At 38.7% G+C, this 15,320-nt stretch overlaps 1 protein-coding gene across 6 annotated transcripts in view; it reads right to left on the bottom strand.

Annotated features, from left to right (window-relative positions):
• Positions 1–15,320, bottom strand: part of ldb1a (LIM domain binding 1a) — a 165,583-nt gene that overhangs the window by 11,815 nt on the left and 138,448 nt on the right. For 4 of the 6 annotated variants that reach the window (XM_039775212.1, XM_039775180.1, XM_039775188.1 and 1 more), the window contains exon 10: positions 6,518–6,666. In XM_039775212.1, the coding sequence (XP_039631146.1) occupies positions 6,518–6,666 (149 nt within the window). The remainder of the gene's footprint in view (positions 1–6,517; positions 6,667–15,320) is intronic. The other 2 variants (XM_039775219.1, XM_039775196.1) reach the window with 1 other exon arrangement.

Raw genomic sequence — 15,320 nt, forward strand, 5'->3', positions numbered from 1 at the left:
GTGAAAGATCTGGACTGCAGACTGGCCATTTTAGTACCCGGATCCTTCTCCTACGCAGCCATGATGTTGTGATTGATGCAGAATGTGGTCTGGCATTATCTTGTTGAAAAATGCAGGGTCTTCCCTGAAAGAGATGACGTCTGGATGGGAGCATATGTTGTTCTAGAACCTGAATATATTTTTCTGCATTGATGGTGCCTTTCCAGACATGCAAGCTGCCCATGCCACACGCACTCATGCAACCCCATACCATCAGAGATGCAGGCTTCTGAACTGAGCGTTGATAACAACTTGGGTTGTCCTTGTCCTCTTTGGTCCGGATGACATGGCGTCCCAGATTTCCAAAAAGAACTTCGAATCGTGACTCGTCTGACCACAGAACAGTCTTCCATTTTGCCATACTCCATTTTAAATGACCCCTGGCCCAGTGACAATACCTGAGCTTGTGGATCTTGCTTAGAAATGGCTTCTTCTTTGCACTGTAGAGTTTCAGCTGGCAACGGCGGATGGCACGGTGGATTGTGTTCACTGACAATGGTTTCTGGAAGTATTCCTGAGCTCATTCTGTGATTTCCTTTACAGTAGCATTCCTGTTTGTGGTGCAGTGTCATTTAAGGGCCCGGAGATCACGGGCATCCAGTATGGTTTTACGGCCTTGACCCTTACGCACAGAGATTGTTCCAGATTCTCTGAATATTCGGATGATGTTATGCACAGTTGATGATGATAGATGCAAAGTCTTTGCAATTTTTCGCTGGGTAACACCTTTCTGATATTGCTCCACTATCTTTCTGCGCAACATTGTGGGAATTGGTGATCCTCTACCCATCTTGGCTTCTGAGAGACACTGCCACTCTGAGAAGCTCTTTTTATACCCAATCATGTTGCCAATTGACCTAATTAGTGTTTATTGGTCTTCCAGCTCTTCGTTATGCTCAAATTTACTTTTTCCAGCCTCTTATTGCTACTTGTCCCAACTTTTTTGGGATTTGTTGACACTGTGAAATTTTGAATCAACATATTTTTCCTTTAAAATGATACATTTACTCGGATTAAACGTTTGATCTGTCATCTACGTTCTATTACAAATAAAATATTGACATTTGCCATCTCCACATCATTGCATTCAGTTTTTATTCACAATTTGTTTAGTGTCCCAACTTTTTTGGAATCCGGTTTGTAGTACAGTGAACTCATTGTCATGTTCAGGAAACCAATTTGAAATGATTCAAGCTTTGTGACATGGTGCATTATCCTGCTGGAAGTAGCCATCAGAGGATGGGTACATGGTGGTCATGAAGGGATGGACATGGTCAGAAACAATGCTCAGGTAGCCCGTGGCATTTAAACGATGCCCGATTGGCAGTAAGGGGCCTAAAGTGTGCCAAGAAAACATCCCCCACACCATTACACGACCACCAGCCTGCACAGTGGTAACAAGGCATGATGGATCCATGTTCTCATTCTGTTTATGCCAAATTCTGACTCTACCATTTCAATGTCTCAACAGAAATCGAGACTCATCAGACCAGGCAACATTTTTCCAGTGTTCAACTGTCCAATTTTGGTGAGCTCGTGCAAATTGTAGCCTCTTTTTCCTATTTGTAGTGGAGATGAGTGGTACCCGGTGGGGTCTTCTGCTGTTGTAGCCCATCCGCCTCAAGGTTGTGCGTGGAGTGGCTTCACAAATGCATTGCTGCATACCTCGGTTGTAACGAGTGGTTATATCAGTCAAAGTTGCTCTTCAATCAGCTTGAATCAGTCGGCCCATTCTCCTCTGACCTCTAGTATCAACAAGGCATTTTCGCCCACAGGACTGACGCATACTGGATGGTTTTCCCTTTTCACACCATTCTTTGTAAACCCTAGAAATAGATGTGCGTGAAAATCCCAGTAACTGAGCAGATTATGAAATACTCAGACCGGCCCGTCTGGCACCAACAACCATGCCATACTCAAAATTGCTTAAATCATCTTTCTTTCCCATTCTGACATTCAGTTTGGAGTTCAGGAGATTGTCTTGACCAGGACCATACCCCTAAATGCATGGTTGATTAGATAATTGCATTAATGAGAAACTGAACAGGTGTTCCTAATAATCCTTTAGGTGAGTGTGTGTATATATATATATATATATATATATATATATATATATATATATAGCAAAATACCCACGCTTGGCAGCGGAGAAGTATATATACATACATACATGTGTACATATATACACACACACACATATACTATGGGGTGCCAAACAGGCAAATATATTGATTTTGTGAATATATAAAGTCGGCGTCAGAATATATAAAGTCATTCCCGAATATATAAAGTCAAAACTTGAATATATAAAGTCAACATCGGAGTATATAAACTCACTCCTGAATACATAAAGTGAAAGTCAAAATCTATTGATTGAAACGACTCTGAACTGAACTAAGTGAACAAAAACATATTCAAAAAAATTAATTAAAAAAACACTGTTCGGTTAATATTTTGAAAATGATGCATGTGCCCTGCCCAGGATTGGTTCCTGCCTTGCGCCCAGTGTTGGCTGGGATTGGCTCCAGCAGACCCCTGTGACCCTGTGGTCGGATTCAACAGGTTGGGAAATGGATGGATATTCCAGCGCTGACTTTATATATTCCAACGCTGACTTTATATATTTAAGTTTTGACTTTATATATTCTAGCGCTTACTTTATATATTCCGAAATATTCCAATGCTGTCTTTATATACTCGGGTTTTGACTTTATATATTTGGGAATGACTTTATATATTCCAGCGCTGACTTTATATAATCAAGTTTTGACTTTATATAGTTAAATGTAGTCATCATTGCATAACTTTTTCTTTACCATAGAAATTTAAAGACTAAATTCAACTTCCATTCCTAACAAAGATATTTCTGGAGACTAAATAGAACCTACTTATATCCAAATTCGAGCTATTGAGCTGTCGCCTGCCTGCCTGAATAAGTCACCCTCGCTTCCCTGTTACTTTTTTACCGTTCATTTAATCATGGCTAGTGGCGGAAAATTATAAAATGGAAGGAGGATTACACTGAGTATGGCTTTACCAAAACAATTATTGATGGCGAATCGATTATTCATAAAGCTTCAATTGGTGATCTGTTTTTCTGTGTTAACGTCATATTTTTTCATACTTCTTCTCAAACCAAGGGTGTGCGAGGGTAAAATGAATCGAGAAGCGCTGATCAATGTAATCGGTGTACCATGAAATCATGCATTGACATAAGTTCCCCTTTGTTTGTATTGCAAAGTGTGATTAAATGCGTGATTTTTTTAACGCGTTATGGAGCACATGCATCGAAGCTTTTCAGCTGTGCTTGTGCTAAGAAAAGGAAACATTTTAAAAATAACATAACACGATTTTTAATGTAACCTTTTGTAAGTAGTGCCTGGAGGATTCAATGTGGACAAACTGTAGAGACAGCGTGTGTATTAACTTGTGGATTTTTCTGTGAGTATTTGGTGGCAGCGTCACAAAGTCGCTTCCGTAACACTGCGTGCGTTAGCTCAGCTCAGAGCGAAATGAAGTGAATGGGAGGGGAGATGATGACGTGACTCCCCACCCTTAACTGTCAATCCCCACAAACACAGTCTCGAATTTGCAGAAGCACACCCCTTCACCTACAATTTTAACTTAGTTACAAAGTGATCAAAACTCTCGTTTATATCCTGCGTCCTCTCATTAAACTTGTATCCTGCATTACCCGTGGGCATGTCAAACGGCAGCGGCAGCCTGTCTATGGACTTAATTTAAACTTTAGGTTTACACCCTACTTTGTTTCCGAAGTAGCAGCACTCATGAATATGGTTGTATATGTCATTCGCTCGCTTCTTATTGTTTCGCTGCCTTCTCAATTGTATAATGCATGTTTTCTTCAGCGCTTTTTAGAGCTCTTCCTGGTTTTCTACGCACTGCGTTGACAGTCAGTTCACGTGATTACGTGGGAGGCGTGATGATGTTACACGAAACTCCGCTCCCCACGGCTTTCGAGCTCAACTCCATTACAGTAAATGGAGAAAAATAGCTTCCAGTTATGACCATTACGCGTAGAATTTCGAAATGAAACCTGCCTAACTTTTGTAAGGAGGCTGTAAGGAATGAGCCTGCCAAATTTCAGCCGTCTACCTACACAGGAACTTGGAGAATTAGTGATGAGTCAGTGAGTGAGTCAGTGAGGGCTTTGCTTTTATTAGTATAGATTAGTTTAATGCATCTGATTGTAGAGCGAAAAGAGAATTATCGGTATACAGCATCAAGCACACGCTGCCTCAGTCATGCTGTCTATTGAACCACTCTCACATGGCAAACGCTTCAAAACCTTTTCTGTACGGACCTCACGGTTAAGAAACAGTTTCATCCCAAGAACTATAAACACACTCAATCAGTCCATCAAGTGCTCCTTGTAGAACTGTTTGTGCTTATTAGTACAATCACCTCACTGTAAACTTGCGATACAGTTGTAATATTGCACAACCTGAGCCACTTTATAAAGCGCATATTTACATATGATGACAATATCATTTTTAAGATGAAATGCAGCAAAATATGTTTATTATATTATACAGGTAAAACTAACTTCATTTAAATACTCTTAAAATTATTGCTAATAATTAAACATGTGAGGACACGGTGTCGCTGCACTAGCAAGGATCTGGCGCTCCGTTCACAGATTGTTCCTGCTTCGTACTTTATGTTTGTTTGGACTTGCTCGACACTGGAAGGATAGAATAATTAAACATGTACTACGAAGATATTTCAATGTTCCTTAAAAGTTTTGAAGAATCGGCGTTCTAAGCTTACAGATGGCTTAACGTATATTACAGAGCTGATTATGTGGCAATTGGGTATTTGGAGAAAGAAAAGCAAGGACAGGAATTGGGGGTTAGTACATTTAAAAGAGACAGTACTGCTGCAATAAATTATTTCATTGAAGGTCGCAAACAATCACTGCGCCACCATGTTCCAATGTTTAATAACATGCTTTAACTCCTATCATCATAAAAATTTTAATAATTTTAATTATTCAGAGAGCTGTAATATTATGAACATAATGGATTCTGTGTCCTGTCAGAGGAAGAGAAAGCCCTGAAGCACGTAGTGATTCACACACATAGAGCACGTAGAAGATCAAATACAAAACAAAGCATTTAACGTGCTACTTTAGTTACAAAGGTATTTGAGAAACTAGTAAATTAAACAATTTTAAGATGAAGTTTATGATGTTCTACTTTAATGACAAAATAAACTACGTGATTAAAGTAGACATTTCGCGATTAAAGTTGACATTTCATGCTTTTTTCCCCACTGTGTGCCTTTTTTTTCTCTATACCCTAATAAGCTTTCATATGAAACTCAGACGGTGGGCTACGACTTGCCTTTTCACGGCGACTTTGACATTTGACAACTTCTTTTTTTATTTCAGGCACTGTGCGACTTTGTGAACTTGAGCTTTCGAGTTTCTCCGACACTGTATGTCACTCGATCAGCTTCCTTTTGTTGTTTATACCACTGCTTAAACCAACAAATTGCATGTTTTTCTTTGCCTCCACTCGGTATTCCCTGAACTTCTTCTATTTCCCCCTGTGTTTTTGCCATTGCCTTTTCACAGAACGCGGAGCTTAAGGGCTATTTATATTGATTTGCATACTCAATGAAGTGCAATTCTGGGAGGAGACGGGGCGGGACAGCAGGCGCGTGCATTTCTTTTCACACTGACCGGGATTTATGTAGCAGAAGAACGCGGAAGTGGGCGAACACACAGATATATGCATCTGGATTTTTTTTTGTGCGTAAGCACATTTCCACTTTTGTGCTTATGCCATGTTATAGTGTAAATTCTACGTACGGCGTTATGCATTAGGCCCTTAGAACTTACTGCAAGCAATATTGTATAGGATCAACCACAGCTTCAACAGTGACTTACTACATAATAAACTCACAAAAACTGATACCTAGAACAAAAGAAATAAACCGATATTTAAACTGCACAGTATCTTAATGTAGGTGACTACATTCCAATAAAGACTGAGAAAAATAGGCTAATAGAACATGTGATCTGGAGTCCGGCCTTAGAATATCACTTCCTCTACTCTTATTAAAGGAACATGGCTTAGCCCTAATATTTTGTGCATTTGTGTCATTATTTTTGATCTGTTTACTTTTGCTCTAATCACAATGTACAGAAGACCTTAGATGCCCACTGTGAAAAGTTTACTGTGATAATTATTAGAGTCACATCATCCAGCCCCACTTCTCCAGAACAATTATGTTGCTTAAATGTATAACTAATGGCCTACCATTCAGTCATATTTCACCATCCCTCCTTTCAATACTCAAATTAATACTATCTGGAATAACTGTAAGTTCTCTGCTTTTCTAATCTACAACTTCAGAAAATTCCTGAAAAATAACTGCAGCATTGCTCACTGTACATGATTTCTCCCTTTGGTTGTTTATTGTTATAAATGATGAAAAACCAGATGCTTACAGGTACCTGACTGGAGAGAGCAAAACTGCTGGCAGGACTCTTCTTCTTGCTGTTACTGTTGCTATTGGTCCCTCCTCCAGAGCTCATAGTACTGCCTCCTGACATCTTCCGTTTTCTGCGTTTGCTTGGCGCCTGCCTTGCTGGCTCCGCTAGGTAAATAGTGAGTTAAAAGTACATTAAAAATAAATAAATGATGAAATAATGAACACTGTAATTTGTAGGTGATAACTCAAAAGAATGATTTTGGTTCAATCAAAACACTGAAATGTAATTCATACAGAGCTAGAAACAACTAAATAAATGAAGAAAAAACATACCACAATCTTCACACATGAAACTGTGTCACAAAGAGAAAATACCCACTACAACCAAAAATGATTTGACAATAATGAATTTCTGATATACATTTCATGCTTTAAAGTGGAAAAAATATGAACTCTCCCAAGTGGATTTTTACAGACAAGCCAACATTTGCATAGTGGGGAGTGTCAGATCAAATATAAACAATGCTTTGCATATCTGCATTGTTTGCTGGACAAGTGAGCCTGTCATTCAGTGTGAGTGTTCCATGTTTCCCTTGTATAATTTTATTTTCAAGACATATTTTCATGCACTCAGAGGTCCATGTGGAGGTGGTGGCAGTTTTGGTCTATGGCGTCAATAAAATTAAATGCTGTCCTTAATCTCCTGCTGGATGAGTTCAGTTAATGAAAAATGCCAGACCCATTTCTAACAATATGAATTCCCTACTGTCACGAATATATGGCACAGATACAAGAACAGGAATGTGAACGCATGTAAAATATCTAAAGAGCTAGTCAAACACTTGTTCACTTATTCTTCATGGTGGCTGTTTTGAGCATTAGATATTTCAAGACCCTCTTGGTCATAGGTGCAAGTAGTCCTCGAACCACAGTTAACTACCAGTCCTGATCATCAAAGAACTCAAAATCAGACAGTTTCATGAAAAAAGTTGGCTTGAGAATTGAGTTTTTTTTCTTCGTCCGTGCTCAGAGGATTTTCCGTAAATTTTTGAGAATGAGAATGGTCATTTTTATGAAAAAGAGATTTTGTGTTCTTTTCATGCACTTTCAGATTTATGATGTCATAGCCCTAATTTAAAGATGACTAGCCTGAATACAACTGATATTCAATTCACCCATGGTGATCTGAGTTCATGTTAACAAGGCACAGGAGAAAATTTGTAACAAAATTAATTTTCTTTCTATGTTTAAGACATCAATTTCAGAGCCTACACTTTACCATACTCATTGAGGCAATTAAAAAAATCATTCCATGTTTGTCACTTTGGTTATAAAGTCAGGATTCAAAAGCCTTGCAAACAGGGGTGCGCCCCTTGGAAAGCATTAACACTAGAATTACCACAGCCTACGAAAAAACTTGTAGATCCATCCCACCTTAAATTGCTTTGCACCTCTCCATCAGTGTCTTAATTGTCCTGTAAATGTGTTGATAAGCAGCAAACAGCAAGCAGCCTGCTATCACATCCCCCACCGGCACACAGTTTTCTCAGCTCAAGTCTGTTTACCTGAGTGTCAATTGCTTGGAGTTGTACACAGTGAGAAGTCAAGCAAAATCACAACTTTTATAGATACTATATCGTTAATTGGAACACATGCATTTCATGTGTGTTCTGTGTCTACAACAATCCATGTACAGTAAACACACCGTTAAAACAGAAACGTTTTTCATGTTTTAGTAATAACTGATAAAATGTAGACAAGAAGTGTATAATGTGTTAAGCCTGATTTCCAAAGATCAAATAAACACTTTCATAAAAGGTTCAAGGACGATACAACAGCTTCCGTGGTGTAGCGGTTAAGATTTGCCGACTTGGAATCAAGAGTCCCCGGTTCGATCCTGACTGTCTCCTCTATTTGCTGTTTTCTACTGCTATTTGTTAATATTATACAGTACACACATACATTTGGTTTGCATCTGTAACAGACCATGTACATTTATAGTACAGTACTTGTAAAAGTTACCTTTTTTTTTTTCACTTTTATTCTTTCAGTCACGATCACCATACATACACTGCCCTAGGGATCTGACGCTTTTAGTTTTTATTTGAAACTGGGAATAACTATAGATGCGAGCAATGTTTTGAGGCAATGAAACTGAACATTCTCTGATCTAGAGGGATAAAAGCTGACACACAAACGCTGGCGAATCTGCCTTCTTCGTAACTCACCGTCACTTTACTTTTTTTTATTCAGTTTTATTGAGTGTTTCTGCTGCACTGAATAAGAGCTCATGCCTTCTGGTGCACGATGTTGATGTGGCACGGAGGAAAAAAAAAAGAAAGGGACAAATATATGGGACATTGGGTATAAAATTAATCAGAAAACATCATCGCACTAATGCAATATTATTAGAATATGAACAGTGTCATATCGGGTGTGAATTTACGCTGGCGCTGTTACTCAGAGTTAGATCAGGAGAGTCGGGGTGTTACAGTGTGATCGTGATTGAGAGAATAAAACTGGAGCTTATTCAGTGCAGCCCCCCAGTTTTATTGTCTGACTCACGTTCAAGCTTCCAGACACAGACACCCGAATCCCCCCCATCCCCTCCGGTCCTGACGCCGTTTTCAGATAAAGATGTGGTACAACTTGTTGTGTTATGCCCCCTCTTAATTTGAAAACTGTGACAGATCTTGTGCGCGAACGAGACTGGAAAAACTGTGGAAGTGGATGTGAGTGGTGTGCGTGACTGAGAATGACTGTGGATGTGAATTTTTTTTAATCAGTTTTATTCTCGAGTGTTCCTGCTCACGCTGAATTAGTATGCGCCTTCTGATCCATGATGTCAAAGTCGTACTAACAAAAAAAGAGAGACTTAGGTATATATGACATTTGGAATAATTCATTTTATGACCTGTATTGTACATTTCGGAAAACATTTTTACACAAATGCAACATTATATTCATTTGTAATAAAACTGGAAAAAAAAAAAAAAACACTAACTTCAACTAAATTTGCAGACGCAAATCAAATGTATGCTTTTATTGTATGATATTAACAATAAGAGCAGCTCACTACTGAAAATGGTAAATTTGGGAAGCAGCTGATATCGACACCGCAACCTCTTGATTGGAAGGCAGCAGTTCTTAGCATTGCACCACGCAACCTACCGTATCAACCACCTACCGTAACCTGCTTTCTTTTTTCTTCAGTTAAATTCTTGAATAAAAGTGCACCTGTTTTGTTATACTTGTACCTTTTGTGAAAGTGTTTATTTCATATTTGTATTTCAGGCTTCACATATTATACAGTACATTTCATGGCTAAATTTTTTCAATTATTACTAAAACATGAAAAACGTTTCTGTGTTAACTACATTTTACATAGATTGTTGTTGACACGGAACACACATGAAATGTATGTATTCCAAATGATGATGTACTATTTTACCCTATAAAGCTCCAACACTTCACTGGAAGATATACACTGAGCACTGAGAAACTTCTTTGCGAAATGAACAGCAGCGGTGGGCTGGGGGATGGGATACCAGGCTGCTTGCTGTTAATTGACACATTTACAGGATAAAAGACTCTGACGGAGAGGTGAGAATGGATTTAAGGTGGGCTGGATTTACAAGCTTTCTCGTAGGCTCTTGTAATTCTAGTGTTAAACAAATGACACTAAAGCAGCACTTAGCACAAAAAGGACTTGTGCTGTACACCTGGACTCCCCCATACACAAGCCTATTGTTCTGTTCTGATTTCTGCTCTGTCAAAATATTGGACATAGTTGCAGATTTGATTAATCAGTCAAGAAACATAATCAGCTTGACACCATCTATGAATTGACTTTGGATATTTTCTGCCAAGATATGTAAATAACGTACAGCAGTTGCTGGTAACAAAGGTACCCATTAGAAAGATTCAATAACTTTATCCATTGATTATCATCCTCAGATAAAATTACTATAATGTACTCTTCTTTTAAATAACTCTGAATTAATAAAGGCTTTATTGTGCTTAGCCAGTCTCCATATAGTTGGACGGAAAGAAAATTCTGCTTATTCTTGTTAAGTCAGTGAATGGCTTGAATATTTTCCAAAATCCTAAGAGTTTGTGATCTTAGCTTCTATGTTTCTGGACTTCAGACAGAGGTGGTTAAGATTTATTGAAAGTATCATGCTTATAAAGATAGTGGTGTCTCACATTTGACTGTTTTATGATAGTGAGAGTTTCATTTGCAGACTAGGTATATCTCCCTAGCATTGCAGAATGACGACGTTATAAAAGCATACTTTGTGGTCCATTGGCTATATAAACTGCATTCTCTGTATAGATTTTCTATTTTAATAGACAACTTGCAACATGAAATCTAAATGTTACTCCCTGGCTACTAGTAAAAGTTACAAGGATGGTTACAACCACTGGATTTTCATGAAAAATATATATACACAACCCAGTTAAATCACTGAGCTTGCTTGGAATAATAATAACAAAAGAATGAATTCAATTCAACATATCCTCTTTAATAAAACCCCTGTGTGCGTCCAGGTGTCCGTGTGTGTGTGTGTGTGTGTGTCTTCTGGTGAAGTGCGCATGCGGGGGGCCACACGGCACATGTTCAGTCTCTTCTTGTGCATTCTCTGTGTGTGCAGAGAGAGAGAGAGAGAGAGAGAGACACACACACAGGTGCGTGCGCGCGAGAGACAGACAGACAGACAGACACGCAGGCCCGTGCGAGAGACAGACACGCACGCACGCACACGTACACACACACACACACACACACACGCGCACGCGCACACACACACACGCGAGAGACACACTCACACATGCACACAGACAGGCCTGCATGAGGGACAGACATGCACGCGCACACATGCAGGAATGCAGGCCTGCGACAGAGACAGACACGCACACACACACACAGACGTATGCACGCCACAGAGACAGACACGCACGCATGCACGCACACACACACACACGTAGGCACGGGACAGAGTCAGACACAGACACACACACACACACACACACACACACACACACACACACACACACACACGCATTGTTGCAATGTTACTTTTCTTGGTTGTTTATTAGATTACAGATTTCAAATGTTCATTTTTTTCCCTGTGCTTAAAACTTATTAAAAAAGGTGTTTTTAGCGAGCGGGTCGTAAGGCTATAGCGCAAACTCTTGCAGTGTTAGTTTTCTCTGTTGTTCAAGGTTTTCTTAGTGTTATTCAATGTTTTTACATTTAGTTTACTACTAGCAGAATACCCGCGCTTCGCAGCGGAGAAGTAGTGTGTTAAAGAAGGTACGAAAAAGAAAAGGAAAAATTTTAAAAATAACATAACATTATTGTTAATGTAATTGTTTTGTCATTGATATGAGTGTTGTTCTCATATCTATCTATATATATATATATATATATCTATCTATGTACAGTATCTATATCTATATATATATATCTATATATATCTATATATATATATATATATATATATATATATATACTACAGCTTGGCAGAGAAGTAGTGTGTTAAAGAAGGAAAGAGAAAGAAAAGGAAACATTTTGAAAATAACGTAACATGATTGTCAATGTAATTGTTTTGTCACTGTTATGAGTGTCGCTGTGATTATATATATATATATATAGCAAAATACCCGTGCTTCGCAGCGATGTCATGTGTTTAAGAAGTTATGAAAAAGAAAAGGAAACATTTTAAAAATAATGTAACATGATTGTCAAAGTAATTGTTTTGTGTATTTGGCGGCAGCGTCACAAAGTTGTTTTCGGTAGCTGCATCAGAAAATGTACCACGACGTCTGACACGCCTCCTTTTACTGTTTTCTCAAAGCTTGGATTGCTGCTGTCATATATACACACACACACACACACACATACATATATACATATATATATATATATACACATATATATATATATATATATATATACACATATATATACACATACATATCTTCATATCTACATATACACGCATATATATATATATATCTACATATATATATACAGTATATACATACATGCATACACACACACATATATATATGTGTGTATGTATGTATGTATGTTGTATGTGTCTATATGTGTGTGTATAGCTTTGGTCACTGAGTGCAAGGGAAAAATAATAAAATATAGTCTATAAGTTATTAAACAGTAAAACATTAACGTTTTAAGAAGTACAGGTACATTGAGCACTACTGGAGTGGTTGGGGTAAACTACATTTTAAAGACTGTGTAACACAACAGGTAAGTAACTAACAGCAGCTAAAATATATATGGATCATCTCGGTAGTAGATCCCTTTTGAAAGGCGCTACATGACGGCTGTGGTATAGAAATTACATTTTCTATGTGAGCGTTCAAATTTGTGCCTCTGGTAATGTGCCTTACCGGCATTTAAAGAAAATTAGTTTTGTGTCCTCTGCAGTGTTAAGAGAGAAAGGCTTTGGTTTGGGATAAAAGGTGTAAAGAAAGGAAAGTTGCCTTTTTCTTTTATATAGTATAGAGATGTGTTCGCTGGCGTTATGATCGCCTTTTGGGGACAGTCGCGGTGGGTCTTGTGTAGACTGGTGAGACGTCCCCGCCATTAATCGGCTGTGATGGCACTGTCAGTCCTCCACTCGTGTGCGTGTCTTCATAATCCGAGGTGAGGACCTCATAATCGTATACGTGCAAAAGAAAGTGTGAATCGCCTTAATATTATTTTGCCGTGGTGTAGAAAAGGGGTCCGTGTTTGCACTTGTCTGGGCTATAGCGCAGGGGGAGGATGAAAAAAATTAAAATTGCTCACTTTGACTTAAGGCAGAAGCGCAGTCAGCGTCTCAAAGGCCGGCACAGCTATGCGCGCTGGCTGCTCGACTTTTGCTGGGCAGGAGACCCCAGTTTTGCAGACACGTTCATGATATCAAAAGTCTCAGCGCTCTTTGGAGGTCATTCATATATTATATATATAGCAAAATCCAGCGCCTCAGGAGGAGAAGTAGTGTGTTAAAGAAGTAATGAAAAGAAAAGGAAACATTTTAATAATAGCGTAACATGATTGACATTGTCATGAGTGTTGCTGTCATATATATGCCTGCCTAAATAAGTCACCCTCGCTTTGCTCTTACTTTATTTACCGTTCATTTAATCATGGCTATGGCGGAAAAATTATAAAATGGAAGGAGGATGGCTTTACCAAAACAATTATTGATGGCGAATCGATTATTCATAAAGCTTGAATTGGTGATGTTTTTCTGTGTTAACCTCATATTTTTTCAGACTTCTTCTCAAACTAAGGTGGTGCGAGGGTAAAATGAATCGGGATGCGCTGATCAATGTAATCCATGTACCAGGAAATCATGCATTGACAAAAGCTCCCCTTTGCTTGTAATGCAAAGTGTGATTAAATGCATTATTTTTTAACGCGTTATGGAGCACATGCATGAAAGCTTCTCAGCTGTGCTTGTGCTAAGAAAAGGAAAGATTTTAAAAATAACGTAACACGATTGTCAATGTGACCTTTTGTAAGTAGTGCCTGGAGGATTCAGTGTGGAGAAACTCTAGAGACAGCGTGTGTATTAACTTGTGGATTTTTCTGTGAGTATTTGGTGGCAGTCTGACGGTTGCTTGAAGACGGCATTAGCAGAGCTCAGCTCAGACCGAAATTAGATGAATGGGAGGGGAGATGATGACGTGACTCCCCCACCCGCCTTAACTGTCAATCCCCCACAAACACAGTCTCGGAATTTGCATAAGCACACCCTTCACCTACAATTTTAACTTAGTTACAAAGTGATCAAAACTCTCGTTTATATCCTGCGTCCTCTCATTAAACTTGTATCCCGCATTACCTGTGGGCATGTGAAGCCAGCGTAGCCTGTCTATGAACTTAATTTAAAGTTTAGGTTTACACCTTTCTTTCTTTCCGAGGCAGCAACACTCATGAATATGGTAGTATATGTCACTTTCGCTTCGCTTCTTATTGTTTTTCGCTGCCTTCTCAATTATATAATGCATGTTTTCTTAAGCGCTTTTTGGAGGTCTTCCTGGTTTTCTACGCACTGCGTTGACAATCAGTTCACGTGATTATGTGGGAGGCGTGATGATGTCACACGAAACTCCGCCCCCGTCATTCCAGCTCAACTCCATTACAGTTAATGGAGAAAAATACCTTCCAGTTATGACCATTAGGCGTAGAATTTCGAAATGAAACCTGCCCAACTTTTGTAAGTAAGCTGTAAGGAATGAGCCTGCCAAATTTCAGCCTTCTACCTACACGGGAAGTTGGAGAATTAGTGATGAGTCAGTGAGTGAGTGAGTGAGGGCTTTGCCTTTTATTAGTATAGATTACGCTGTGCATTCAATGATATAATTAACTATATTTGTGCTTAAAATCTTAAAAAATATATATATTTACATACAATTCATATGGTCTGGAATGGATTAATTGTATTTACATACAATCCTATGGGGGAAATTACTTTGGTTCCACCGAGGTTCCACTGTATTACTGTCTGACAAAATTACAGGCAATTTTACGGAAATACAAACCAGTATTACTGAGAGAGAAAATTAAAGGCACACAACACAGTGACGCATATTACAGCCATATACAAGGTCCCTTGCCATTTAATATAGACTGTTCCTACTAATGTTTAGGCACTACTGTTCTAGCGCCCGTTATTGTAACGGGCTTAATGTCTAGTCATTAATATTTTTTTATCTATGAGGGATACAAATATGGTAAGCTTGATCTGACTTAACATGCATGTAATGAAAATGAGTGGGTGATCAACAGTTTTTGCTCC

This window comes from Polypterus senegalus, chromosome 1 (assembly GCF_016835505.1).
Source record: "Polypterus senegalus isolate Bchr_013 chromosome 1, ASM1683550v1, whole genome shotgun sequence".
Taxonomy (NCBI): domain Eukaryota; kingdom Metazoa; phylum Chordata; class Cladistia; order Polypteriformes; family Polypteridae; genus Polypterus; species Polypterus senegalus.